Source organism: Manacus vitellinus, unplaced genomic scaffold (genome assembly GCF_001715985.3).
Source record: "Manacus vitellinus isolate BGI_N305 unplaced genomic scaffold, ASM171598v3 scaffold_26_pilon, whole genome shotgun sequence".
NCBI lineage: Eukaryota > Metazoa > Chordata > Aves > Passeriformes > Pipridae > Manacus > Manacus vitellinus.
Genome location: NW_021939960.1, coordinates 10,700,867 through 10,727,077, shown reverse-complemented (window position 1 = coordinate 10,727,077; position 26,211 = coordinate 10,700,867). Strand labels below are relative to the sequence as shown.

General features: G+C 55.1%; 1 protein-coding gene across 1 annotated transcript; it reads left to right on the top strand.

Annotated features, from left to right (window-relative positions):
- Positions 1-1,694: 1,694 nt before the first annotated feature.
- On the top strand, positions 1,695-25,908 carry PLCG1 (phospholipase C gamma 1). The gene is made up of 32 exons (XM_029960435.1): positions 1,695-1,806; positions 2,447-2,599; positions 2,963-3,056; positions 3,577-3,624; positions 8,090-8,174; positions 9,135-9,218; positions 9,391-9,413; positions 10,480-10,552; positions 11,523-11,624; positions 12,339-12,457; positions 13,235-13,320; positions 13,633-13,753; positions 14,166-14,334; positions 14,734-14,856; positions 15,761-15,862; positions 16,084-16,271; positions 16,535-16,735; positions 17,175-17,294; positions 17,593-17,773; positions 18,070-18,147; positions 18,601-18,704; positions 18,952-19,048; positions 19,152-19,221; positions 19,468-19,625; positions 20,149-20,245; positions 20,714-20,938; positions 21,824-21,972; positions 23,252-23,366; positions 23,557-23,718; positions 24,144-24,232; positions 24,839-25,023; positions 25,310-25,908. Exons 1-32 carry the CDS (start codon positions 1,695-1,697, stop codon positions 25,350-25,352), a joined length of 3,756 nt encoding a protein of 1,251 aa, XP_029816295.1. The 3' UTR covers positions 25,353-25,908.
- The last annotated feature ends 303 nt before the right edge of the window (positions 25,909-26,211 follow it).

Genomic DNA, 26,211 nt, shown 5'->3' with positions numbered 1-26,211 from the left:
CCTGCTTGCTGCTGGTTCCTACTCTGGGACATCCAGCCCTGCCAGGCTGCAGCAGGTTCATATTCCCTCAGAGCTTCCCTCTGCCACTGCCATTGCTGTGGGACCAGGTTCTTCCTCTCTTGCCATGTCCTGTATGGGATGAAGACATGTTAGTATCTTCTGTCTCCCACAGCATGCTCTGGGAGAGAGCAGCTTGGGGAGGAGGAGATGTTGCTGACCTTGGTGACAAGGGACTTGTCTTCATGTGGATCATCCCGGATTACCTGCCCTTGTTCCCCTTCCCAGGCATTGTGTGGCCTGTGGGGCTGGAACCCCATCTGATGCTCATCCCCATGTCTTTGACTACATCCTTAGTGGGCCTTTCCCAGTAAGGACCCGGGGTGCAGAGCCATGGTGGGACACGTGGGCCGTGTCACGGAACCCACCCACCCCTCACTGGGGAGCTCGTGGTGCTGAGGGTGCACCTCTGAGACCTGGGCTATGGAGAGTGCCTCCAGCCCTCCTTCCCCTCTGCACAGGGGCTCCCGGTCCTGTGCTGGCAGAGGGAGGACCTGCAGCAGGATGGAGGCTGGGACCAGTGCAGGGAAGCATCATTTCAGCACGTGCTTGTTGGGGATGGTGGCGTTTGTGCTTGCTGTGCTTCCTGCTCAGTCACTTCCTTCCACACTGCCAGGGGGCCGGGAAGGTGTTTGAGTCAGTGCTGCTCTGTGGTGAGAAGAGGGCTGCACAAACCAAACCTGAACCACCTTCCCCCAGCACACACAGGCATGTCTGGTAGGACGAGAGAGATGAACAAGCAGCTGCAGGCGTGCGTGGGCTGCAGGTTTCTGCCCCGCTCCCTCCAAGTGCATGATCCCTGCGGAGGCTGCCCTTCGCCCCAGGAATTCCCTGCGTGCTTCTGTCCTTGATAAGCACCTCACTTGCTCCAGGGCTCTCTCCATTGGGTGGATTTTAGGTATGCACTTTGTAATAACAGCTTTGTCTTACTTACTAACCCGCCGGTGCTCCGTGCACTGAGGTGAGCACAGAGCATGGCACCTTCCTCCATTTGAGTTATTCCCTGGTAAACTACCATGAAAACCCATCTGCCAGTTCCTTCCCTGTGCATTGGTCAAGCCCTGTATCCTCTAAAGATAGGATTAGCCTTCAGTCCCACTGTGCATGTCCTGGATACAAAGACCTGGACAGCGATAGGGGTTTTTAAGGGCTGAAATAACCTGCTGGGAGTATAAGGACGTGAACAGAGGCAGGTTATGGCAGGGCATGCTAATGTTTGAGCTTTCAGCCTGCTCCTCTCCAAAGGGTAGGTGATTCCTTAAAAAGTTCCACCCTTGCTTATTTTAGGAAGCTTGTCTGTCCTCCATTTGCAGCCCCAAGGAACTGCTCTTGTCATGAGCTGGCGAGCTTTGGAGGGTTGTTAGATTCATAGAATATCCTGAGTTGGAAGGGACCCACAAGGATCAAGTTCAGCTCCTGGGTCTGCACAGGACACCCCCAAAATCTATCAGTGTTCAGTCTAGATATGTCCTGTGTCAGGCCATGAGCAGGCTGCCATCATCTCCAGATGCACACCCACACTGCTGTGCACTCCTGCCAAGAGAGGATCCCATGTTCCTCGTGCCTTATAAGTCCTCCCAGAGTCAATCCCTGTGTCTGCCTTGCTGTGGGGTTTGGAGAGAGCATCATCTCTCATGATGCAGTTTAGTGCTGTCGTGGCTGCTGCGGGTGATGAGCTGGTCACATTTCTGCCTAGTTTTAAACTGCAGGAAATTGAAATGAAAGGCGAGTCGATCCACAGTGAGTGCAGTAAGTGGAGTTTAATTGGGATGAATTACATGCCAGGTTTGCAGTAATCTCCGTCTCACATTGCTCAGAAGCATCATCTGCTTTGGAAACGTGACTCAGAAATGTTGTTATTTGATTCCCATGAGCATTTAAGAAACTATTTTTCCAGGAAGCAAAGGTTTTTGGGTTTGGATTGGGTTTGGGGTTTTTTTTTTGGTTTTTTTTTGCCTCCTTGCTGCTGTTGTTTTCTCTTTGTTCTCTGGCAATGTGAGTCCTTTCCCAGAATTTCCTCTGGGGAGGGAGGCTGTGAAATGCTCCCTTACCAGTGTCTCTTCAGCTCCTTCTCCTTGCTTGGCTTTAGCGCTCCAGGCATTAACAGCTGCCCCTTGCTGGGGATCCCCGTGAGGGAGATGTGCAGCCATTTTTGGGGAACACAGAGGTAAATAGGGGGGGGGTGGCTGGGGAAACTTCCTTGGGAAGCGGTAGGAAGGGGCTGTGCTTACCCGTGAGCAGCAAGGGAGATGTGCAAGGTGAGTGGGAAGATCTCTGTGCTGCTTTGGAAGGTTGAGGAGCAAGCTGGGGCTCCTGAAGACCACTTTTATCTTTCATGGGAATTTCAAGCTGTTTGCTGAACTTCCCTTTTGTTTTCCCTTTCTCACAGTGGATATTCGTGAAATCAAAGAGATTCGTCCAGGAAAAAACTCGCGTGATTTTGACCGGTACCAGGAGGATCCGTGTTTCCGACCAGACCAGTCTCACTGCTTCGTGGTCCTCTATGGCACAGAATTCCGGCTGAAGACCCTCAGCCTCCAAGGTAAAGCACTTGTGGCCCCAGGGTTGTGCCAGGACAGGGTTGGTCGGGCGCCTCAGCACCACCAGACCCAACAGCTTTAGTGCCTGGGGACAGAGATAACCCATCCTTGGGAACTGAAGGAGGATGGAGCGTGATGTGCAGGGGCAAGAGGTCCAACCAGCCATGTACATCCCATGGGAGGGGAGCAGGAACTTGGCAGGGATTGGAGCTGGCCAGAGCATCTGCATGGCAGGGAAATGTTATCAGAAAGGGGATAAAGGAAGGAATAGGGAATATAAGGTGCTGAGGATATTCCCAAGAGGTTTGTGTTGGTGATCAACCTCTGTGTCCCTTCCTCCCACTTCTCCTTTGCACTTTCTACAGCTACTTCTGAGGATGAGGTCAATATGTGGATCAAGGGGCTGAACTGGCTGGTGGCAGACACTCTGAGGGCACCCACCCCCCTGCAGATTGAAAGGTGAGGAAAGCTTGTCCTTGTCCTGCTCTTGTTTTCTTTTTTCCCTTTTCTGTCTGTTTTGACAGAGAAAGGTGAGCACGGTGACATCTCATTCCCTCTCTGAGCCACGCTGACCTGACGCTTCTGCCTCTGCACTCGAGAGGCTTCATCCTGTTGATCCCAGAGTTTGATCTCACGTTTGTCAGGGAAAAGGAGCTTTACCATGAAACTGATGTTTGGTGTGAGCAGCCTGTATTATCTGTAGCAGTTCAGTGCAGAGGCACGTGGAACAGAACCCCTTTGGTTTTTGTCTTATCTGTGGACTCACTTTCAGGCAGAGACATTTTTAAAGGGGGGCAGGTTGCTCGCACGGAAACAGGGTTGGCTGCCTCTGGAAGGGAGTGGAGCCAGTTTCTCTGGTGGGAAGGAAGGGAATGGATGGTGTGGCATTGAGCACCTTCCAGAGACAGCAGCAAACCACCCAGGCTGGTTGTTGGGGAGCTGTGGCTCAGTGTGTGCCTGTTTGTGCCTTCCTGCTCAGGTGGCTCCGGAAGCAGTTCTACTCGCTGGATCGCAACCGGGAAGACAGGTAAGGAGAGAGGAACTTGTAATCACCTTCGTGGGAGGGTTTAAGCTGGAAGAGTTTGACTTAAAACCCCAGCCTTTGGTTGGATTTTTTGTTGGGTTCTTTAGGCTTTTAATATTCATATCCAAGGAACCTTAATCCAAGTCCCATTACTTCCCCGGCTGACCTTCACTGAATTAAAAAAGCATAAAAGAGCTGTCTTGTTTCCCTGACCTATTTCCCAGCTGTTTAGACTCAGTAACACCTTGAGAGCCCAGAGCTGTGAAATGCCTTCCCCCCAGCTTCCCAAGGAAGCAGACATCAAAGAGCCAAGAGGCAGTTTGGGGCACCCCATGAGGATTGAACTGGGTTGGGCTTATTACCCTACAACCTGTTTGTTTTATTCTCCTTCTCTGAGGTCCATGAGACCACGGATCATCCCACTGCTAGGCTGGTGGGCTGCAGCAGGGCCACTGCTTGGGGGGTTCTTGGGTGAATGCTTAGTGATGTCCTAGCAGGTAAAATGTCATGCTTGAACCTGCCATGAGGAGATAAGGGAGGAGAATTGGGTCATGATTCATCATGAGGAGATAAGGGAAGGGACATTTCCCTGTCAGGGAGGTGAGTTCCATGCCAGTTTTCCTGTCCACATGCTGGCTGCCAGCCTCCTCTTCCCAAGGTGCTGTTATTTGCCTCCTTTCATCCCTGGGACAGGCTTTTCCCCTGTGATGTTTACTGAGCACATTAACCTTTCAGCATTGATTTCCGTGTTAATGTGCTCCCCTGGGGCAGGGAGATTCCTCCAGTCCTGCTCCAGAGAGGGCAGTGCTGGAGACATCACTCACACATAGCTCCTGCCCCGGGCTGTGGAGCACGTGGGTCCCACCTGCCCTCTTTCCATGCCCTGGGCATCGGGCAGATCCCTGGGCTCTGGAGTATCCTCTGCTTTGTCCTTGCTGTGTCCCTTCCAGGACAACCAGATAGCCCTGCTGCCAGGCTACCAGGGGTTAAATCCAGCCTGTCCAGGAGCAGAGCAGGAGTGTGTTGCCTGGGGAAAATCCCACTGCACTGGACATTTTTGCCTTTGCAGTGATTTATCCTGTGGCGTGACGAGAGCACCGCTGGGTGCACAGGGATTTAGTGGAGGAGGGATAAATCCTTGCAGAGGCAGAAAGGGAAGGAGAGGAGCTTTAATCTGTTGCAGCTGCTCTGCATATGCCACACACCTTTCCAGTCCAGGCTGGGGTTGTACACGCAGTGCACTCTATTTCAGTGGTGACAGGGCAGGGTATTTCCTAATCCAGCTATGGAGAGCACTGGGGCAGGTGCAGGGGTGTCTGCATGGGGGGTTTGGAGGATGAGAACAGGAAAAATGGAAGTACTCAGACCTCCTTCTCCTCTGTTTATGCAGTAAAACTGATGAAATGGCATCCCAACAGGACAAACAGAGATTGCGTGTCCAGATCCGTCTGCCCGAGGCAGAGCTGACAGCCAGCCTGTTGAATCTCTCTTGTTTTTCAGAATATCATCTTTCTGTTGGAATTTAGAATTAAGGCAGCAAAATCCAATATATTCCTTACCTGTCAACTATGGGGAGAGCTTTCAGTGCAAAACGGTTAATTAGGAGAGCTGCTGCTCCAGCCCAGGCAGCAAGAGGAGCAAAACAGCAACACAGGGGGAATGCAGAAAGATTTGGGGTCTTCCCATATTACAAACATTCTACAAGCATCCATGTGTTTTCTGCAAGGTAAAGGCAGCAGTTATGGAACGTACATGTCTCTTGGATTAAATCTTTGCCCTTATGAGGCATTTCAGCATTAAATTTAGTGTTGCTGAGCATTTTGCTTTTGCTTCTCAGCCTGGAAATGGGTTTTCAAAGGGAACACTGAGATGTGGGGGGAGGTTTTTTTGTTGGTTTTTTTTGTTTGTTTGTTTGCTCGTTTTTATTTACAAAAAAACACTTCTTTTGCAAACCATCCTTGATCCTTTCTGGAACAGGCAGATTTTTGGCAGCTGAAGAAATCGTTCCCAGCCCTGGTGTGCCCCGTGCCCCAGCCCCCTGTGCCGGAGCCTTTCCCTCTCCTTTCCGCCCTCCCCGGCTGGTGCCGGGACATCCCATCCAGCACGCCGGCAGATGTCGGCTGTTTTCACTGGCTGCTGGGCCTTTGGGTATTTGTTTTTCCAAGGGAGGTTAGGTGGAAAGAGGAGGATAACAGGATGCTGGGGTTTTTTTCCTAACTGCTGCCAAAGAGGCTGTTTCACCTCTGGCCAGGAGAGCTGCCCATGGCTGGGAGCAGTGTTACAGCACTGGGGGCTGGCAGGGGAATGTTTCCATCCCCTGTGAGAGGACTGAATCGGTCCTTTGGCCTGTTTGTCATGAAACCTTAGAAAACTTCCGTAGAAAAAATTAGTTTGTTTATTTGGTTTTTACTTTCTAGTCTGAAAATACTACCGAGCTGTTTATCCAAGGTCTCCAGCACTTTAACATGATTAATAACACACGGTAAATAAAATCCTTCCGTACCCTGTCCTCCTTCCGAAGCTGAGAGGAAAATGTTGGTCACAGCTTTGACAGGGCTTGCTCTTGTCACATCAACGAGCAGTACCTTGGTCCAGCATATGCTGTGAGGCAGCTCAGCATCACCAGAGCCTGAGTGCTGGCTCCAGCGGGTCTCCAGCCCGATTCCTACTGCTGGTCCTGCTGTTCCAGCCCCTCCTGCTCTTTTTCCATGAGCTTTTTTGCGGTGCCAGGCTCTCACTGAGGAGGGATTGCTGTTGGATGGCCGTGGGGACTCTGGGTGTCCTGTCAGGGGTCCCATGGCAGCTGTTACATGCTGTGGTCCTTGACATGAGAGGGCATCTCTCACTGCACTCCTGGCTCAGTTCCCTGTCACCTGGGATCCCCTGCCCTTGGGATCACACAGCACCCTGCACATGGCCATGGATGCTGGGTGTGCTGGAGGGGGCAAGGGCAGACTCCCCTCCCCAGGACACTCCCCCTGAGCCCCCGGGGTAACTTCACCTGCTGGGGCAGGGGGAGGTGCAGGGGAGAGAGCAGAGCTGCTGCCCATGCTGAGTGTGTGTCACTGGCTGTGCAGCTGTACAGCTGGGTCAGAAGGAGAGGCTGGGGCCATGTGTCAGCTTTTTTTTTTTTCCTCTTTCTTTCCCTGTCCTGCCAGTGAGTGGCAGGTCACTGCCCGCTCCTCGCCGGCCGGGTGCGGCCGTGGGCACGCACGGAGCCGGGCCAGGTCCTGCCCTGGCCGTGTGTGTGTCCTGGTCCCCAGCTCAGAGCCCAGGAACAAGGGCTCTCTGTGTCCCGCTGGCTGCCGGGCCCTGGGCTCTGCAGCGCCTGACACCAGCCGGTTTCTCCCTCTCCGTGGGGCTCCCTCCATCCCTCCTCCTTCCTGTGCCGTTGGAGATCACCCCATTTCCTGGGAAGAGTGTGAAAGAGATGTGGTTCACGGGGTGAAGGACATCTCCTCTGGTACAGCCAGGGAAGCCCAAACCATAAGGATTTCCAGGGTCAGACCTGCCGTATGTTTTGCAGGATGGGGGAGCATCCTTTAGAATCCTGGGCTCCCACACACTCTGTGGGGGGCAAAAGCAGCATCTGCAATTGCAGGGGTGGACTCCCAGGACTTACTTTTAAGGCAGAGGTTGCCAGAAAATGATTGCACACAGACCTCTCAACTTCTTAAATCCTGCAGATGGAAGGCATCTGCATTTTTTCTCGCTGCAGGGCCATTGCCCCATCTGGAGAACAGCTCCAGAGCAGGCAGGGGCAGCCTAGGGCTGTTTGCTGCCTGTCTCTGCCCACCTGGGTGCAGGATCCTGCTCAGGGCTGGCACTGGAGCTCTCCCTGGTCCAGGAACTGGCACATTTGGTGTGAAGGGCCTCAGGGGGAGGACAGCCACGCTGGCTGCTCGGTGCCAGCAGCATGTGTGGCTGGGAGAACACAGCTGGGCACGACGTGGCAGTGCTGTGCCTGTGGCTGTGCACTGGAAATGGCTCTTTTCCTCTTAGGATAAAATTAGCTGAATCCAAACCACTTACAGAGCCTGCGCTCCTCCAGCAGGCCAGGGATTGGGTTTTGGAAGGGAATTGGTCACTCAGCATCCACACTGGGGGCAGATACTTGAAAAATGCTTCTTCCTGGTTCTCCTAAAGCAGTGCTGCTGTGTGTCACCGTGGCTCGAGTGGGCTGAGGGCGCTGGGACTCACCCTGCAGGGTCAGGAGCTTGTAGGAGTGGTATTTGCTGTTTCCACTGTCATGCAGACATCTCTCTCTGCTTCCCTGTGTGCTCCCCACTGTTCTGCCTTTGGTCCCAACCTCGGCATCCTTCTGGGGTCACACATCCATTCTTGTGTGTCACAGCCAGTGCCCCTTTGGGCATGGCTGCTCTGTTTGTGTGGTGTCCCAGCTCCAGGATGAGACCCCTCCATCCCAGACCTCCTGAACACGTTTCTCCTCTTTTCCCTGCTGAGCCAGGATCTCTGCCAAGGATCTGAAGAACATGCTGTCTCAGGTCAACTACCGGGTGCCCAACATGAGGTTCCTGCGGGAGAGACTCACGGTGAGTGTGTGACCCCTCAGCTCTGGGGACCCCCAGCAGCCTGTTACCCACCTTTGTGCAAACCCTGGTGGTGGTTAAACTCCCAGGGCATGTTTGCATATTGCAGAGCCTCCCAGCCTTTCCTGGGAGGGCCCCCACCCACGGTGGTGACTGAAGAGGTGCCAGCTCTCACTGGGTGCCGCACCCTGGCCCATTTGTGGCCAGCACCCTCTCCTTACCCCACCCTGCCTCCCACACTCCCCACATTGCTCCTGGCCCTGGTTGTGGGCTTGGTGCTGGTGGGGTAAAGCACAGGAGACCAGCTACTGGGTCCTGCATCCTGGGTCTTGCAACCCACTGCCAGGGAGTGATGCTCTGCCAGCATCACTGCAGGCCCAGGGGTGGAGGGTCATCTCACCATGACCAGCTCTTCCCACCAGCATGGAACTCTGAGGCCAAAGAGTGGTGTATCCAAAGGAGAGCACACGCTCTGGGTCATGCAGTTTTCAGACACTTCAGGTGCTCTTGGCAAACAGAAGGTTAAATTATCCTTTGGAAACCATTCAAGTAAGTGGTGATGCTTTTCTCAGCATGGTGATGCCTTTGTATGGCTGAGCTTGGGGAACTGTGGCACTCGTTTTAGGATGTGCCCGTGTCCTGGGCACTGCAGTGTCCTGCTGGCCCCAGCAGAGGTCATGGAATCAGAATTGTTAAGGTTGGAAAAGACCTCTTATATTGAGTCCAACCATTACCCAGCACTGCCAGGTCCACCACTAAACCATGTCCACAAGTGCTGCATCCACATACTTGTTGAACCCTTCGAGAGATGGTGATTCCACCATTGCCCTGGGCAGCCTGTTCCAATGCCTGACCACCTCCTCCTTTTTTCTGCATGAATCCTGGTGGAATGAGACACTCCTCAGGCCATGCAGAGTTGCCTGTGGCTCTTGTAAAAACTGTTGTGTTTTTTTTTTGCCTCAGGATGTGGAGCAAAGGAATGGGGACATCACATATGGGCAGTTTGCACAGCTCTACCGCAGCCTGATGTTCAGCGCCCAGAAAACGGTGAGAGCTGAATTCCCCAAGGGTGGAAAGGGGAAGGAAAGACTTTATTTGTTACTGGGCATTCCCTCTTAATTGTCTTTTTAACCCTGCTGCTGTTGGGGTGAGCTCTTGTGTCTGGGGAGTAAAGAAGTTACTGAGTGCAAACCTAATGTTTGTGCTCTTTCTTTTGCAGATGGATGTCCCATTCCTGGAAAGGTGGATAATTCTTTGTATTTGCTGGGGAAGGGGCTGGGGTTTTTTCTCCATATCATGCTTTGGTGCCTGCAGCAGCGTGTTGGGATGAGACATGCTGCACTCCTCCTGCCACCACGCTGCCTGTGGGTTTGTGCTCTGAACAAGCATCTTTGCTGTAGACACTTCAGCTCGGGGCAGTGAGGGCTCTTCCTCCCAGACATCCCCCTGAGATGCAGCTCAGGTCAGTTGATTGATGTGATCAGATCTGGAGCCATCTCCCAGGGGTTGCCCTCATGGTGGCTGCAGAGCCCTGGCTCCCCAGGCAGTGCCTCTGGTGCCATCGCCAGCTGTACCCTCTGCACACCTCAGCCGTGATAAAGAGAGTTTGAATTTAGGCCCAGGAGCTAAAGAGTGACAGAGTTATTAACTTGTTCAGGTAATTCTCAATGGTTTCCTTCCTTTTTTTTCCTCTAACCATAGAAAAGAGTTGGCAGGACCCTCAGCAGACCATCTGGCTCACCCCTTTGCCCAGGGCAGCCAGCACTGCCCTGTCCACTTTGGGGTTTTGTGATGTTAGTGCCCAGCATGGCCCTTGGCTGTCCATTGTGGCTTGGTGCAGTCATGGACCAGTCTTTTGAGATAATCAGCTACAAACCATTCCTCCTTAATTCCCTGTGCCTTGCCTCCCTGAGTCCATGCTTCCATGTCTGTCCTGTCTGCAATCACCCCTAGACTGCCCTGCACCTATTCAGTTCTTTTCACTTGTGTACAGACCCTCAATTTTTATTGTTTTTTGTACCTCTGATGATTTTTGCTGCCCTTTGCCAGAGTTTCACATTGTTGTGCCCTTGGCAGTGTGAATCCTGGTCTGTTCCTGGAGCAGTCCCTGGCTCTGAGATATGGATATATGATCTCAGTTGCTCCATGTTTGCTGTCATGGTCTCCTTGACTCTCTGCCCATCCTGCTCTGCTCCTGCAGCCTGCTTGCTCGGGGCACATCTGGCTGCACGTGCCGTGGAGGTGGCAGATGGCATCTCACGTGGTGTGCTGTGTGAGTGACTGAAGCTTCTCTCTCTTTGCTTGTCAGGGGTGGAGAAAGGTCTGAGCACTTCAGGGTGTCACTGCTGGAGCTGCAGAAGTTCTTGCTGGAGTACCAGAGGGTGAGCTCAACAAAGGCTGTGGGGAGGGACTGTGGGGTGGGCACCAGTATCAGTGTGGATCCAGTGTTCCATGGGTAACCTTGCTGTGGAGCTGGGATGATTTGGTGCTGGGGTGCTCTGCCTGGCATGGCCTCAACCTGAGCACGTCCTTCCTGGAGCAGGAGGTGTTGCAGGGGGAGCACTGGGGAGGGCAAACCTGTCCTCAGCCAGGCACCCTGGTCAGAAAAGGAACCAAAAGATCTGGGAGGAGCAGAGGTCCTGGGAGGAAGGAACTGGTCACTGGAGACTTACCAGTCCCTGTGACCTCAGCTGGTTACTGAAGGTTTGGAGCAGCCAAAAAGTCCTGTCCATCCTGGCTGCTCAGAAGTTGTCAGCAGCTCCTGAGGAGCAGCTGATGGATTCAGTCACTGACCTTTCCATTTCAAAGTGACTGTGGGTTGTTCAGCCAGCACAGCATGCACAGACACACAGACAGTGTGTTTGTGGGCTGCACAGACCCCTTGGCTCTTGCTGGGCTCCCACCTCCCTGCTGGTCTCCTCCAGGAGGGCAGGTGGGGGAGTGTGAGGCCTCCTGCTCTGTGCCCCACTGCTGCCTCTCTGCAGCCAGCAGGGAGTTACCCAGGGGGAGATGTGCTGTTTCCATGGCTGATGAAAGAAAGGCAGGGAGGGGGAGCCAAAGGAAGCCGGGTTGGCTTCTGCTGCCGAGGGAGGAGGGAGGGCAGATGTGTGTGAAGGAGCTGTCGGAGAGGAAAATGCACAGCACTGAGAAAATGAATCCCACAGAAGTAGGGCAGATTTGCTCACTCTGTGCTCTCCAGCATTTGTGCTGACAGTTGAGTTCCTGGCAGAGATGGTCTTGCATCAAAAACCGCCTCCTTAATGGTTAAAGCTTCTTGCTGGATGAGCTGCACGTGGTTTTGAATAGTACTTTCTGAAATGGCTTCTTTTATGTCTCTCCCGGGGTTTGCAGGAGCTCTGGGCTGCAGATACCCTTCAGGTACAGGAATTCATGTTCAACTTCTTGAGAGACCCTTTGAGGGAGATTGATGAGCCTTATTTCACCCTGGACGAAGTAAGACACCTTGAACGTGGTGTGTGTGGAGTGGGGTGACACAGGGGGTGGCATCCCTGGTGCAAAGTGTGCTGTGGTGTGACAGCTCTGCTGTCTGTGCTGTGAGTGGTGGTGCTGGAAGGATCACAGCTCCTGTGAGCTGCCTGGCCCTGTGAGATGGACGTGGTGGGTCACTGTGTTACACAAGAGCTGGTTGACAAAGAGAGTGACTTCTGGGCTCTCTTCTTGTGCTAAGTGTGTGCAGCTGGGAGTACTCATCATGCAGTTCATCTGGGGGAGGAGAGGGGCTGCATTTGGCTTAATGCTGCTTTGGGGCATGTCAGGATTTTTTTTAAAGCAAGAAGAGCTGAAAACAAAATAATAAAAACAACTAGAGATGACAATGTCACTGGCACTCTGGACCAAGCCAAGGTCCCTTGACCCACATGGCCTTAGTGAGCTACTGCCAGCCATGTGAGCTGTAAGAAATAAATGCAGAGCAGCTCATTCGTCTGCAGTTGGGTCAAAGGATTTGGCACACAGATGTCTGGCACAGCTCAGAGGGCAGGTGGCCATGCCCAGGCTGTGGTTACTCTGGCTCAGGTAGCCTGGGTGCTGTGTGGGTGGCCCCTGGTCAGTCTGTGCCTCTGGCACAGGGTGGGAGGTGTGTGTGAAGCTGAACCACAGCACCGGCCCCTCCACATCATTAACACCCTTCTGTTTCTTCCTGAGCAGTTTCTCACCTTCCTGTTTTCCAAAGAGAACAGCATCTGGAACTCACAACTGGACATGGTGTGTCTGGAGAACATGAACAACCCCCTCTCCCATTACTGGATCTCCTCCTCACACAATACGTAAGGACTAGGGGAGGGCTCTCTCCACCCAGCTGCTCCCAGCAGCCTTTTCCCGTGCCAGGGGGAGATTCTCCTGATTTTGCCTGATCCCAGCAATGGGTCAAGTAGACTTCCAAACAGTGGTCAGTACATTAGAGACCTTCCTCTTGGTGCCTCAATTTTCCCTGTGTTGTTTAACCATAAATGTTTTGCTCAGACATTGTCCACAGCACACATCTGCACAGACCTTCAGGTGCCTTCACATCCTGAGCTGTCACTCTGGTAGTTCCTCACCATTAGCAATGGCATCTTCCCTAGCCTCTCAGGACAGATGTGGTAAAACCTGTCGGGCTGAATTTGGCCATTTTCCTTCTCTGCTGCTGGAAGAATTTTGCAGGAATTGCTTTCTGTGCAGACAGGCTCTGTGTGTGCTCCCTGTTCATGGGGTGCAGTGGCAGCCCCTTAGCCCACACGTAAAGGACCAAGAGCCTAAGGCAGCTGAGCAGCCCTGAGGGCAGGCAGTGAGCTCCTGTCTGCCTGCAAGAGCTGGTCTAACCCTGCTCTTGGGCTCTTTGTGGCACCAATGCTGATACCTCTCTACAGTGTTTATCTCAGGAGACAGCAGTAGGGCTGGGCTCAGAGCAGTGCTGGCAGCCCTTGCCGGTGGGACAGAGCCGAGCCCCTGCCCTGGGGAGGTGGCAGCTGTGGCAATGCTGCTCTGCCCTTCCTGCAGGGCAGAGGCAGGTCCAGGATGGCCCAGTGGTGTGGCTGTGCTGATGTGTTTGTGTCCCCTGGCAGGTACCTGACGGGGGATCAGTTCTCGAGCGAGTCCTCGCTGGAGGCGTACGCGCGCTGCCTGCGCATGGGCTGCCGCTGCATCGAGCGTGAGTGCTGCCCCTCCTCCTGCCTCCATCCTTGGCACAGCTTGTGGTGGTCGGGAAAGGCTTTGCACGGAAGGCAGAGCTGCTGGCTGACGTGCCACTGGCAACATTATCTCCGTGATGTGCAGAAAGGGCTGAGGTCGTTTGCTTTGCGGGGCGTGCCTGAGCTTTTGGTTCCTGGGGAGGATCTGGCCTTTCACCTCCTCTATTGCCACCTAATGCATTTCCCAGCAGTGCTTAGTTCAGTCCATCTCATGTCCGTGTCCTGCCTGTATTGCAGCCTTTGGGCTGAGTTTCCCCCGTGGTCTCTTTCAGTGGATTGCTGGGACGGTCCCGATGGCATGCCCGTCATCTACCACGGACACACCTTGACCACCAAGATCAAGTTCTCCGACGTCTTGGTCACTATCAAGGAGCATGCCTTTGTCACCTCCGAGTGAGTACAGCAGGACCTCAGCTGGCAGAGCAGAGAGAATGTAGAGCCAGGGTTGTAGTAAAGGGAAGCCCACCTTTATCCAGAGATCCAGCACAAGGTCTGGCATTTGGTGGGAAAAAAATCATCTCGTGTCCCCCAGCCAAAGGGAGATTTCTCCTGGAAGAACTTGTGGGAGGGAGGACTTTGGGTAAACCTGGGTAGTTTGCCAGTCCTTCTCCACCCTGTGCCCTGCCAGCAGTGGTGGGACACATTCCTGAAGGGTGGTTACTCTGGGTACTCAAGACAACAGAGATCGCTGTTGATGAGAGCTGCTCCTGGAGGGCACAGAGACCAGGTTTTGAAACAGAGCTCAGAAGTCCTTGGTTCCATCCAGAGCCCATGGTGGCTCTGATGACTGTTCTCCTTCTCCCAGTTTCCCTGTCATTCTGTCCATCGAGGACCACTGCAGCATTGCTCAGCAGAGGAACATGGCTCAGAATTTCAAGAAAGTCTTTGGGGACATGCTCTTGACCAAACCAGTCGATATTTCTGCTGATGGCCTTCCCTCTCCAAACCAGCTCAAGAGGAAGATTCTCATCAAGGTGAACCCCTGTCCCCAGCAAGGCTCATAAGTGAAAGAATGAGGGCAGAATGGGGGGAGGGTGTGGGACCTGCCTCTGGAAGGGAGTGGTTGTCAGTACAGGGTTGGAAGTGGAGAGCTGATGCTCAAACCAGCTGGAGACAGAGCTCTCTTGCTTCAGAGGAGCAGCTGGGTGCTGCCTTTCTGGAGAGTTTGGGGGATGTTGTTATTTCTGCTGCAGGAGTCATTTCTGGGAAGAAAGGGTAGGACTTTACTGCCATTCAATGGTCTCTGTGGCATAGATCTTGATCCTTTTAGTCTGGAGGAACCCATTGCAGCAGGGCTGTTCACCAGAAAATGCAAGCTGCTTTTTGGATGCTTGTTCCCCTTGGGGTGCCTGACCTGCTCTATTGTCCCACAGCACAAGAAGCTGGCAGAGGGCAGTGCTTATGAGGAGCTGCCCACGTCCGTGATGTATTCAGAGAATGACATCAGCAACTCCATCAAGAACGGGATCCTCTACCTGGAAGACCCCATAAATCACGTATGTCTCTGCTGCTGTCACCGTGTCCCTGCTCTGGGGGCTCCATAAATGGTGTCATGGCTCCATCGTGTGCTGTGTGTGCTGGAAGGAAGGGGTGTGGTGCAAATGACCAAAGAAGCTCTTGGTGTCTCTGGTTTCTCAGGCATCCCTGAAGGCTGGGGGAGTTCTGTGCTGGCTCTCTCCTGTGCTCTTCCCTAGGCATCTCCTGTGGGCCCTTGCTAGAGGCAGAAGGCTGAGCTAGAGGGAGCTCTGGGCCAAGGTACTGCAGCCTGTGATCTGTGCTGCAGGAAGTTCTGGTGATGGCTGTGCTTCCAGCCCTGCCTCCTACCAAGTGCCTGCACTCCTGACACACCTAAACAAGCATTCTGCTTTCTAAAGCACTGATCACTCATTTACTGTGTGCATTTACTTAACACAGCCCACTTCTTCAGCAGCACTGCTTTGCTGAGGGTCTGTCATGCAAAGCCACCTGCTACCAAAACAGATTTTTTGGGAAAAGGGGAAAGTGCAACGGTAAATCCACATAAAATCCCAGCCATCCTCACCTCTGATAGCCGCTGTGCTGAGTCCATGCAGAGGGGGTTTTTTGCACTGATTTGCTTTTGATTTGGTCATCACCTTTTAATACGTGCTGGGGTGTTTGCAGTGTGATCTGCAGTCACTTTGTATGTAAGACCTGTCACGTGCTGGGTTTTTGCTACTGATAAATCTGTGCTTCAGATCTGGGGGATGTCTTGGAAGCTCCTGTGACTCACTGGAATCAGTGTTGCTGGTGACTGTCCTTCACAAACCTGATCACCCCTCCCTGCTTGTGCTGGTCAGGGAGAGACAATCCCATGGATGGGTGGTGGGCCAGCTCAGTGCTTCCTTGGGGGTCTCTTTGCCAAAGTTTGTTTCTTTGCAGGAGTGGAACCCTCATTACTTTGTGCTGACCAGCAGCAAGATCTATTACTCTGGGGAGACAACCAGTGACCAAGGAAACGAGGATGAGGAAGAGCAGAAGGAGGTGAGGGCTCTCCTGTGTGGCAGTGAGTTGTTCCCGTAAGGAAAGGACCTGACTGCCCAAGGGGCTGAGCATTACCACTGCCAGCTGCCTTCAGGGCGAGATCCTGTGCTGGGAACGATGGGAGCTGCTTCAGAAACTCCCTGGTCCTGGTTGGTAGACCCCTGAGCAGACTCCAGCACCACAGCTCAGTAACCCAAGGTGGTGGGTTTTCCCCCTTCCAGGTGAGCAACAGCACCGAGCTTCACTCCACAGAGAAGTGGTTCCACGGGAAGCTGGGAGCGGGCCGTGACGGGCGGCACATCGCGGAGCGGCTGCTCACCGAGTACTGCATCGAGACGGGGGCCCCCGATGGCTCCTTCCTCGTCAGGGAGAGCGAGACCTTTGTTGGGGACTACACCCTCTCCTTCTGGTGAGGCCCTGGCTGCCCCAGAGTGCTGTGTTCAGTGGTGGGGTCCTGTTCCCTGGTGGTCTGTGAGCAGGTTTCTCCCCTTTTTCTGAGCCCCAGCACCACGTCAGCTCCCTGTCCCGGTGCAGAAGGGTCAAGTCCTTTGGGATCCTTAGGCAATCACTCTCCTGTGGGGCAGGAATTCTGTCTCAGGCTGTTGCTGTGCCTCAGGGAGATGCAGAATCTCTCTGTGGACAACCCTGGCTTACCCCCTCCCTCTTGCACAGGCGCAACGGGAAGGTGCAGCACTGCCGGATCCACTCGCGGCAGGATGCCGGCAGCCCCAAGTTCTTCCTGACGGACAACCTGGTGTTCGACAGCCTCTACGACCTCATCACCCACTACCAGGGGGTGCCACTGAGGTGCAACGAGTTTGAGATGAGGCTGACAGAGCCGGTGCCACAGACCAATGCCCACGAGAGCAAAGAGTAAGTGTGTGTTTAGGGAGGGGAGGTTGTGTCCATTGGGTTACTGGGACCCTGGGGGAAACCCTCCCAGGTCTCTCCTCAGCCATTCCCCTCTTGTGGGGACTTTCTGGTCCTGCCTTTCTCCCCGTGGAGCTCTGTCACAGCAGCTGTGCTGGCCAGCTCTGATGTGCATGGAGCTAATTGTTGTGGAGTCTCAGTGCAAAGCAGAGGTACTGGGCTTGGTTGGGATGCCCTCGCCCATGCCACGCATCACCGAAGGGCTCTGCCCCATTCCAGTGTCATGGATAGGATGTTCTCTGCTCCCTGTCCTCCTTCAGGAGGCTCCCTGAGGATTCAGGCAGCCTTTTAGGGGCTGAGGGGAAGGCGTGTTCCATGGCAGAGTTGTGGGATGAGCGGGATGTGTGGAGGCTTGTGCAGAGTGACGTGTCTCTCCTGACAGGTGGTACCACGCCAACCTCACCCGGGCCCAGGCCGAGCACATGCTGATGCGGGTGCCCCGCGACGGAGCCTTCCTGGTGCGCAAGAGGAGCGAGCCCAGCTCCTATGCCATCTCCTTCAGGTGTGTCTCTGGGGAGGGGTGACGGGCACGGGAGGTGTGACCGGGATGCTGTGGTGGGTGGGAGAGCTGGACAGAGGCCATCAGCTGGACATGAGCCCTCCCAGAGCTCCTCTTGTTCCCATGTGGCCATGGATAAGCCCTGTAGCCCCCTTAGGGCCCTGCTCCTCCTCCCATCCTCCGATGGAAGATGACTTTGCTCAGCCATCAGCCCAGGGGCACCTTTTCCTCGGGCGTCTTTATTTTGGCAGAGACTTTCTCGTGCCAGGTGCCAAGTGGCTTCTCTCTTTCCTCCTTCCAGGGCAGAAGGGAAGATCAAGCACTGCCGGGTGCAGCAGGAGGGCCAGACTGTGCTGCTGGGCAACTCTGAGTTCGAGAGCCTGGTGGACTTGATCAGCTACTACGAGAAGCACCCGCTGTACCGCAAGATGAAGCTGCGGTACCCCATCAACGAGGAGACGCTGGAGAAGATCGGCACCGCGGTGAGCGTGGCAGCCACTGGGGGAGCTCAGCCACACAGTGATGGACAGGTCGTTTCTGAGCTGGTGCCTTGGTGTGTGAGCCATCCCTGTGCTCCACAGCCCTCACCTCTTGGGGCTTTGTGCCGCTTACTGGCACTGCCACTCGGAGCCAGGCTGGCAGGGAGTGTGGGCTTGGGCTGCTGTTTGCCATGTGCAGCATCATCTTCAGTCTTGTGGCTTCCCTGGGGTGCTCTCCCTCTCTGCCCCAAGGCAGGGGACCTGTCACTGCTGTAACCACTGTCCCTTTGCTTCCACAGGAGCCAGACTACGGAGCCCTGTATGAGGGACGCCACCCCGGGTTCTATGTGGAAGCCAACCCCATGCCCACCTTCAAGGTATGCTATGACTGCTTGGGATGGGACAACCTGCAAGGCCTGAGGGTTGGCAAGTGTCTCTGTGTTTCATTTTCCAAGAGCTGGGTTATTTTGCACGCTCATTTTTAGACTATGAGGGGAGAAATGCTGGAGGTTGAACCTGCAGGTTCCCAGGCCGGGCTGCCTCTTACTCTGAGCTCTCTGAATTCAATCCATCAGTGGCTGTGGGGTAAAGGAAAGTGCTTGTGTGGGGCCATACCAGATTTGTGAGCTCTACTTTGGTGTAAATGGGGCCTTGATTTGTTCTGCAGGGTGTCAGTAGGGGCTGGCAGCAGGGCTGGATGCTGCCTGCACACGAGGTGCCTCACAGCCCCCCCAACAAACACATCTGTGGTGGGAGGTGATCTCATCCTGTGGGCTTGTTGTCCGTGTGTCCTTCCCCTGCCCAGCCTCATGGGACCCTCCTCCTTGCAGTGTGCAGTCAAAGCCCTGTTCGACTACAAGGCCCAGCGGGAGGACGAGCTCACCTTCACCAAAAATGCCATCATCCAGAATGTGGAGAAACAGGAAGGAGGCTGGTGAGTGGGGGCCGAGCCTCCCTTTTCCCTCAGGGATGTGGTCAAACCTTGCTGTCACCATCTATACAAAGGTGTGTCCTCTCCCAGGAGTGGGTCTGTCTGGGCATTGCCCACAAGCTGCACGGTCCCAAAGTCTCAGGAACCCTAAAAGCAGATAATGGAGGAGCTGTCTGTCCCCCTGACCCCCACTCAGGATGCTCTGGGGTCCCATGGCAGGTGCTGATGCTGCCCCTTCCTTCCCTTCCAGGTGGAGAGGAGATTATGGTGGCAAGAAGCAGCTGTGGTTCCCTTCCAACTATGTGGAGGAAATCACCAGTCCCAGTAGCCTGGAGCCAGAGCGGGAGGTATGCCCATGAGTGGGGCAAGGAGGGCTGGTGCCCCTCGAGCTTGGCTGCTCTGCCCAGCACCATGCCCAGCACCATCCTGCCTGTGCTTCCTTCCCTGCAGCAGCTGGATGAGAACAGCCCCCTGGGAGACCTGCTTGGAGGTGTCCTGGACGTGCCTTCGTGCCAGATTGGTGAGTGCCAGGGAGAGAGCATTACAAAGGCCCCTTGAGGCTTCTCAGCCCCCTGGGGATACACTCTGCATCCTCACCTGTCACCTCCTGGGCTCCAGTGACCAGAAATGGGACCTTCTTGTAGCTGAAGAGTCCTGGGTCAGCCCTGAGCCCCTGCATCTGTCCTCTCCCTTCCTTCCTCTGCTCTGTGAAGGGCTTGGCTCAGCAGCTGCTGTGACCTTGCCCTGTGCCCCTGTCCCCACGCAGCCATCCGCCCCGAGGGGAAGAACAACCGGCTGTTCGTGTTCTCCATCAGCATGTCCTCGGTGTCGCGCCTGTCCCTCGATGTGGCGGCCGACACGCACGAGGACCTGCTGGACTGGGTGAAGAAGATCCGGGAGGCAGCTCAGACAGCTGATGCACGGGTGAGCCTGCAGAGACTTCTCCCTGCCAAGTGCTGGGTTTTCCAGGAGCTGAGGAGTAGGCAGAGGCTGGCGGGGGGGTGGTGAGGTGCAGCGTGTGATGGATGGCAGAGCAGTGACAGAGATGACAAAGGCAGAGCAATCTTTGACAATATGGTGAGGGGTGGTGGCTGTGTGTTACGGCTTGAGAGGTTCAGGCTGGATATCTGGGAAGATCAGACAACTGGGAAGATCAGACAACTGCTGCAGCCTTGGGAGGTGGGGGATCTCCATCCGTGGAGGGTGGCAAGGCCACAGCTGCCCTGCCCTGCCCTGCCCTGCTCCAGGCAGGAGGCAGGACCCACCAAGGGCCCTTCCCATGGGGGTTTTGTGGTGTCCTCCAACGCAGACCTGGCAGACCTGCTAGTGGTTCCCACAGCACGAGCAGGAACAGCCACACCAAGCAGTGTGGGTCAGTTTATGAGCTGGGTTGTCCAACACCACTGCTCCTACCTGGCCTGACACCTCTGTCACCCTCTCTTGGCAGCTCTCTGAAGGGAAGATGATGGAGAGGAGGAAGAAAATTGCCCTGGAGCTTTCAGAGCTGGTGGTCTACTGCCGACCTGTGCCCTTCGATGAAGAGAGTGAGCATCTGCCGGGCTGGGGCCACCACAGGCACTCACCGTGGCATCACCCACCCCGTGGTGTGCCCCGAGGGGCTGCTTTGGCTAGATCTCAGCAGAGGCCAGGTGTCCAAGGTGTCCAAGGTGTCCAAAGCACCAGTTTGCCTTGGAGCTCTGGAAACATCCTTTAGCAGAGGGTGGAAGTTCTGTTCCCCATCCCTCTGTTGCTCATATCTGTCACCATCCAGAGCAGCTGCTGATGGAGTGGGGTTGGGGAGCATTGTGCCTGATCACCAAGAGCTGTGTCAGTGCTTTCAGCCATTGGTGTTAGGCCCCTGGAAAACACTCCCCAGGTCAGAGTAGGGTCTGCACTGCTGTGATGTCTGAGCCAGGGGTGGGAGGATGGTGTCAGGAAGGAGCTAGTCAGGGTGCTTGAAATGTCTGAAAAGGGAATGTTCTTCTGGCTTACACAGTGCTGTCTCCTCCCAGAGATCGGCACAGAGAGGGCCTGTTACCGAGATATGTCCTCCTTCCCCGAGACCAAGGCGGAAAAGTACGTCAACAAGATCAAAGGCAAGAAGTTCCTGCAGTACAACCGCCTGCAGCTCTCCCGCATCTACCCCAAGGGCCAGCGCCTTGACTCCTCCAACTACGACCCCCTGCCCATGTGGATCTGTGGCAGCCAGCTGGTAGCACTCAACTTCCAGACCCCAGGTGAGGGCAGCAGGCAGGGGAGGTGGGTGGGTTCCTGGGGTGCCTGGTGTCTCCTCTGAGCCACCTGCCTGCACCCCTGCTAACCTGCTCCTGGCAAATGGGAGGTCTAGGAGGGGCTCTGGGTCTAGGAGGGGCTCTGCAGGCAGCAAGACCCAGTATTCATGTCCAGGCACGTGGTTGCTGCAGGGGAAATGTGCTCCTGAGGGCTGGATTGACCCAGGGAGCTGGGCTGAGCCTGAGGGTTGTGCCATGAGAGCAAGATGAGATGGAGAGGAGGCAGGGAGTTTTCCCAGGTCCCTGGTGACAAGGAGGGCAGGCAGGGAAGGTGCCAAAGGGGATGGTGCAGCCCCAGCTTTGGGACTCCAGCTGGTTGCAGGGTTAGACACCAGCTGGATGCATGGTCTGGGTCCAGCTGGCTGCTCCTCTTGCCTTTCCCCAGCTTCCATTCCTGCTCCTGCCGTGCAGTCCAACCTTCCTCTTTCCCTGGCCCTTGCCAAGCCCTGCTGTGAGCCTGTTCAGCTCACCCACACACCAGCAAACGACCTGCCTCTTTTTTTCCTGCTGGCTTTTTCATTCCTTTTGTGAATTCAAGCATCTCACAGGGTGGTTTGGCAAACACTAGAGTCAGCACAGGGAAAGCTGAAGGGAGAGGGAGGAAAAGGAGGAGGTGACCCATGGAGCACTGGGTAGTTGGGCAGATCCTGCATAAGAAGATCACCCCATGTCCCCAACACGTGCACAGGGCACTGAGGTCATGGAGCACAGGATGGGCCAGGTCCCCTTGCCAAGGGCTTCCTGTGAGGGACCAATAATCCAAGTGATCCAGCTTGTGAAAAGGGCACAGGGCCTCTTCCATCTCCTCCATCTCCCGCCTGTGCTCTCCAGACAAGCCCATGCAGATGAATCAGGCCTTGTTCATGTCCAGTGGCCAGTGTGGGTACGTCCTGCAGCCAGCCAACATGCGAGATGACATCTTTGACCCCTTCGACAAGGGCACGCTGCGAGGCATCGAGCCGCTCTCCATCTCCATCGAGGTCAGTCCTGCTCCCGCTGTGGGGAGGGATTCCATCCGGGTGCTTATACCAGACTTGGGTTCCTGGCTCTGCCTGCAGCTGCTTGCTCCTCACCAAACCCCTCAGCCCTTCCCTAGAGCTGTCCCACAGCACAGGCTTGGAGAGCCCTCGCTGAAGAGGGAGACCCGCGGGTGTTGCTGAGGGTACCTGGAAAGGACCATCTGGAGCATCCCTGGATGCTCCCCCGGGACCCCTCCGGCGCAGGGCCCAGTGCCAGCAGGTGGCATCCATGAGCTGCTGAGGTGGCATCCCTGTGCCCAGAGCTTGGCCTGCTCCAGCGGGATAACACAGGAGCTGTGCCTGGTCCCCTCCTTGTCACTCAGTCCCTCTGGGCTTGAGGTGTCCATGACCCCTTGGCTTGTGGCCTATGAGGAAACCCCATCATGTCCTATCTGCACCATTGATGCCATATCCACTGTCTCCCTAAAACCCCTGGCACTGTTTCCCTTTACCACCTGTTTTCCCAGCTCTTTCTGCATCTCAGAATGCAGCTGCAATCAGCAGGTGTCAAGAGTCTTGTACCATAGCCAGTCACTGTCACCTTTAAGAGATGGGCTCAGCCTTTTGTCCTCCGGCAAAACTGCCCATGTCCCCACCAAAGCCAGCTTTCACGGATGGAGAAGCCGTCTCAAGCCCAGCATGACTCAAAGCACATGATCCAGCGTTGGCAGCATGTCCTTCCTCTGCAACAACAGCGTGCCGACAGCACGCTGGAGCGACATATGGCCACCGGCAAGAGGGAGCTGCGCTGGCTTTCTCCTGTGAGGAAGCAGGTTGTCATTGGAGTTGGGCACAGACTGTGCTATGATTAGGAGGCAGAGCAGTGATGGAGAGCAGCTCCTTTTCATGCTTACACCGAGGCAGGAGGGCCGAGAAGTTTCAGCAAAGAAGAGGGTGTCCAGCGTAGCACTCCAGGCAGGGAACGGCGCTCGGCTTGGAGCCCAGTTCCAGCTTGGCAGGCTGGGGGAGGGATACTGTGGCCCAGGCCTGGCTGTGCAGGCAGTAGGCAGGAACCTGGGGCAGTTTTTTTTATGGCTTACAGGTCAGACTGGTGATAGCAGCTTCCAGGGGTGGGAGCTGTTTCTCTCCGAGAGGCTGTGCTGGGCTGGCTCTCAGCGTCGCTTCTCTCTCCAATTAGCAGAGCCAGGGTGGCTTATTTGGAAAGGTGTCTTGGTATGCAAAGACATTTTTTTTCCCTTTGGTCCTGTCTCTTACCAAGTGTCTCCTGCTCTCTGCCCAGGTCCTGGGGGCTCGGCACCTTCCCAAAAATGGAAGAGGAATCGTTTGTCCTTTTGTGGAGGTGGAGGTGTCCGGCGCCGAGTATGACAACGCCAAGCAGAAAACCGAGATCGTGGGTGAGTGGATTAGTGAAGGGAAGGGAGAGGGATGCACCAGCACTCCTGATCCTGCTGTGGGCCATGGGTTCTGCAGGAAAGCCTGGCCCTGGGCTGGGAGCTGCCCTTGTGCTGCCCCCAAGCTCAGCATCAGCTGTGGGGGAAGGGGCTCAGCAGGGGCTGCCCACTGACAGCCGTGTCTCGTGAGCAGCGGACAACGGCCTGAACCCCCTCTGGACCCCGAAGCAGTTCCACTTCCAGGTCAGCAACCCTGACTTTGCCTTCCTCCGCTTTGTGGTGTACGAGGAGGACATGTTCAGTGATGAGAACTTCCTGGCTCAGGCCACCTTCCTGGTGAAAGGCTTGAAGACAGGTAAAGCGCTTGGGGAAGTGGGGAGGGTGGTCTTGGTGGTCCTCACCAGTTCACATCATTAGCCAGGAAGATGCTGAGTTCCACGAGAGGATGTTGTCATGCCCCAGGCTGGCTCAGTCCATCCTGTCCCCATGACAGGTCACAGCCCCAGCGAGGTAAAGGAAGGCAGAAGCCATTTGCTAACAGCCCTTGGGGCTGACTGGGATGAGTTGGAGAGTCATGGAATCATAGAATGGTTTGGGTTGGAAGGGACCCTAAAACACCATCTCGTTCCAATCCCCCTGCCATGGGCAGGGACACTTTCCACTGGACCAGGTTGCTCAGAGCCCCATCCAACCTGGTGGAAGCAAAGAAGGGTCTTATGGGAGAAGGACCCCTCTCTGACACATGTGCCACGAGTGACACCAGGGCTGTCTCTGCCATAGGTTTCCGAGCTGTTCCCCTGAAGAACAACTACAGTGAGAATTTGGAGCTGGCTTCCCTGCTGGTCAAGATAGACATTTTCCCTAGCAAGGTGAGGCTGGGGTCGCACACGGGAAGGTGACTGTGCCACAGGGCTGAGGAGCAGAGGCAGTGAGTGAGCCCTGCCTGGCCCTGCCCACGCTCCTGCTTCAGTCAGGACAAGGCTCAGCTGTGCCTGGCCTGAATTCCCAATGCTGCTCCATAGTGATGCATGGTGGAAGGGCAGGTGCTGGGCTTGCCTCCTGCAGCAGTCGGGGTGTTTTAGGCAGGGTCCTGCCTGGACTGCGTTTGACCTGCCTGGAAATCCCTTCAGCAAAAGCTGGAGGAGGCGGATTTGCTCCATCCCAGTGCTTGTCTGCTCTCCAGGGAAGTTACAGCTCCGTATCACGGAGCTGGCTGGCCTGGGGCTGTCTGTGTTGGCATTAGTGGAGGGCAGGGCTGCTTCAGAGACAGATGGTTCTTTTATTTCTTCATTTTAAATGATGCTGGTGGGAGCCAGCAGTGGTTGTTAGAGCAGTTTCATATTGCAAACCCCAAGCCCCCGTGAGCCCTGGACGCGCTGCGTGGCAGCTGCACCAGGACTGCCCTTACTGCAGGATGTATACTTTGAAATCCCAACCCCTTGACTGCTGTGTTTTTTTCTTTCTGATCCAAGCAGGAGAATGGTGAAATAAACCTCTTCAATGCTTCAGCCCTACGGGAACGAGCAGGGGATGCCTCTGGTCAGCTGCTGTCAAGCAGAGGCAGAGAGGGGTCCTTTGAGTCGCGGTACCAGCAGCCTTTTGAGGATTTCCGGGTGTCACAGGAGCAGCTCGCTGACCACTTCGAGAGCCGGGAGCGAAGGTAATGGCAGTGCTCCTTCAGCTCCTCCCAGCAGACTCTGCTGCATAGAAACCCTAAATTTCAGCATGGAAGTTGTGCCAGTGCTTGGGGGAGTCGCTGCTTTGGGGTCTGTGGGAGTAGGGTGGGACAAAGAGCTGCCGCCCTGCAGCTGGTGCCACCTTCCTCAGGCATGGGAGATGGGGCTGAGCCCCCACTTTCCCCCAGTGGGGTGACCTTAGATACCCGAGAATGCCCTTGGTGACCCCTGGGTGAGGCTGAGCTGTCCCCTCTCTGTGCCCCCCTGCAGGGTACTGCGGAGGACCCGGGTCAACGGGGACAACCGGCTGTAGCCCATCCCGGCGGGGAAAGCACCTCCAGTGCTTGTGAATCTCACAGCACGCTGTGAACTGGTTTCTATGGAAACGGCACTGCTATGGCCTACTTTCAGGCAGCTTTTCCAGTTTCTCTGCTGAAGTGTGTTCAAGTGGAGAACTAAAAAAAAAAAAAAATAATATTGGAAAAAAAACCCCACTCCAGCCACCCTCCAACCTTCACCACCAAGCCCTTAATGAAGCGCGTCGGTGCAGACAGGCTGCCAGCCGCTGAGGTGAGAGACCAAACTGCCTATAATCACAAGGGGAGACCCAAAAAACCCCCATCCAGCCCTCTGTGTCGCTGCTCTGCCTGTATTCCAGAGATCCTGTGCAGCTGCCAGAGGCTCTGTGCAGCCATCCTTTGCTGTACTGTTCCCAGCACTCCGGGCCGGGGGGGACTTTGGAGACCAAGGCAGCAATAGCTGTGTCCTGGCATGGGATCTACTACCTGTATAGCCACTGCCTAAGGGTCCAGTAGTGAAACTCTGTGTTTACGGGGCCACTCTAGCTTTAAACGACAATAAAAGTGTCAGTATTATGTGTGTGCTGGCTCAGGTGTCTGGTGGGCTGTGCCCTGCACAGGGCTCCCTGAGGGGAGCTTGCACTGTTCTCTCCTTCCTCCTGGATTTAGGGGGTTTGCAGCTGCTGAGGGGAAAAATAATAAGCAGCAGCATCAGGTTTAATGTTTTCATTCAAAAGGGTAAAACGAGGTCATGTGCTACCACTGGCCATGCAGTTCTGAGCCAGCCTGGGGACAAGAACTCCAGGATGAAGAAGAGCTCCCAGGACAGAGGTGTCTGAGCTCAGCATGTTGCTGGGTCACTCACTCGTGGCC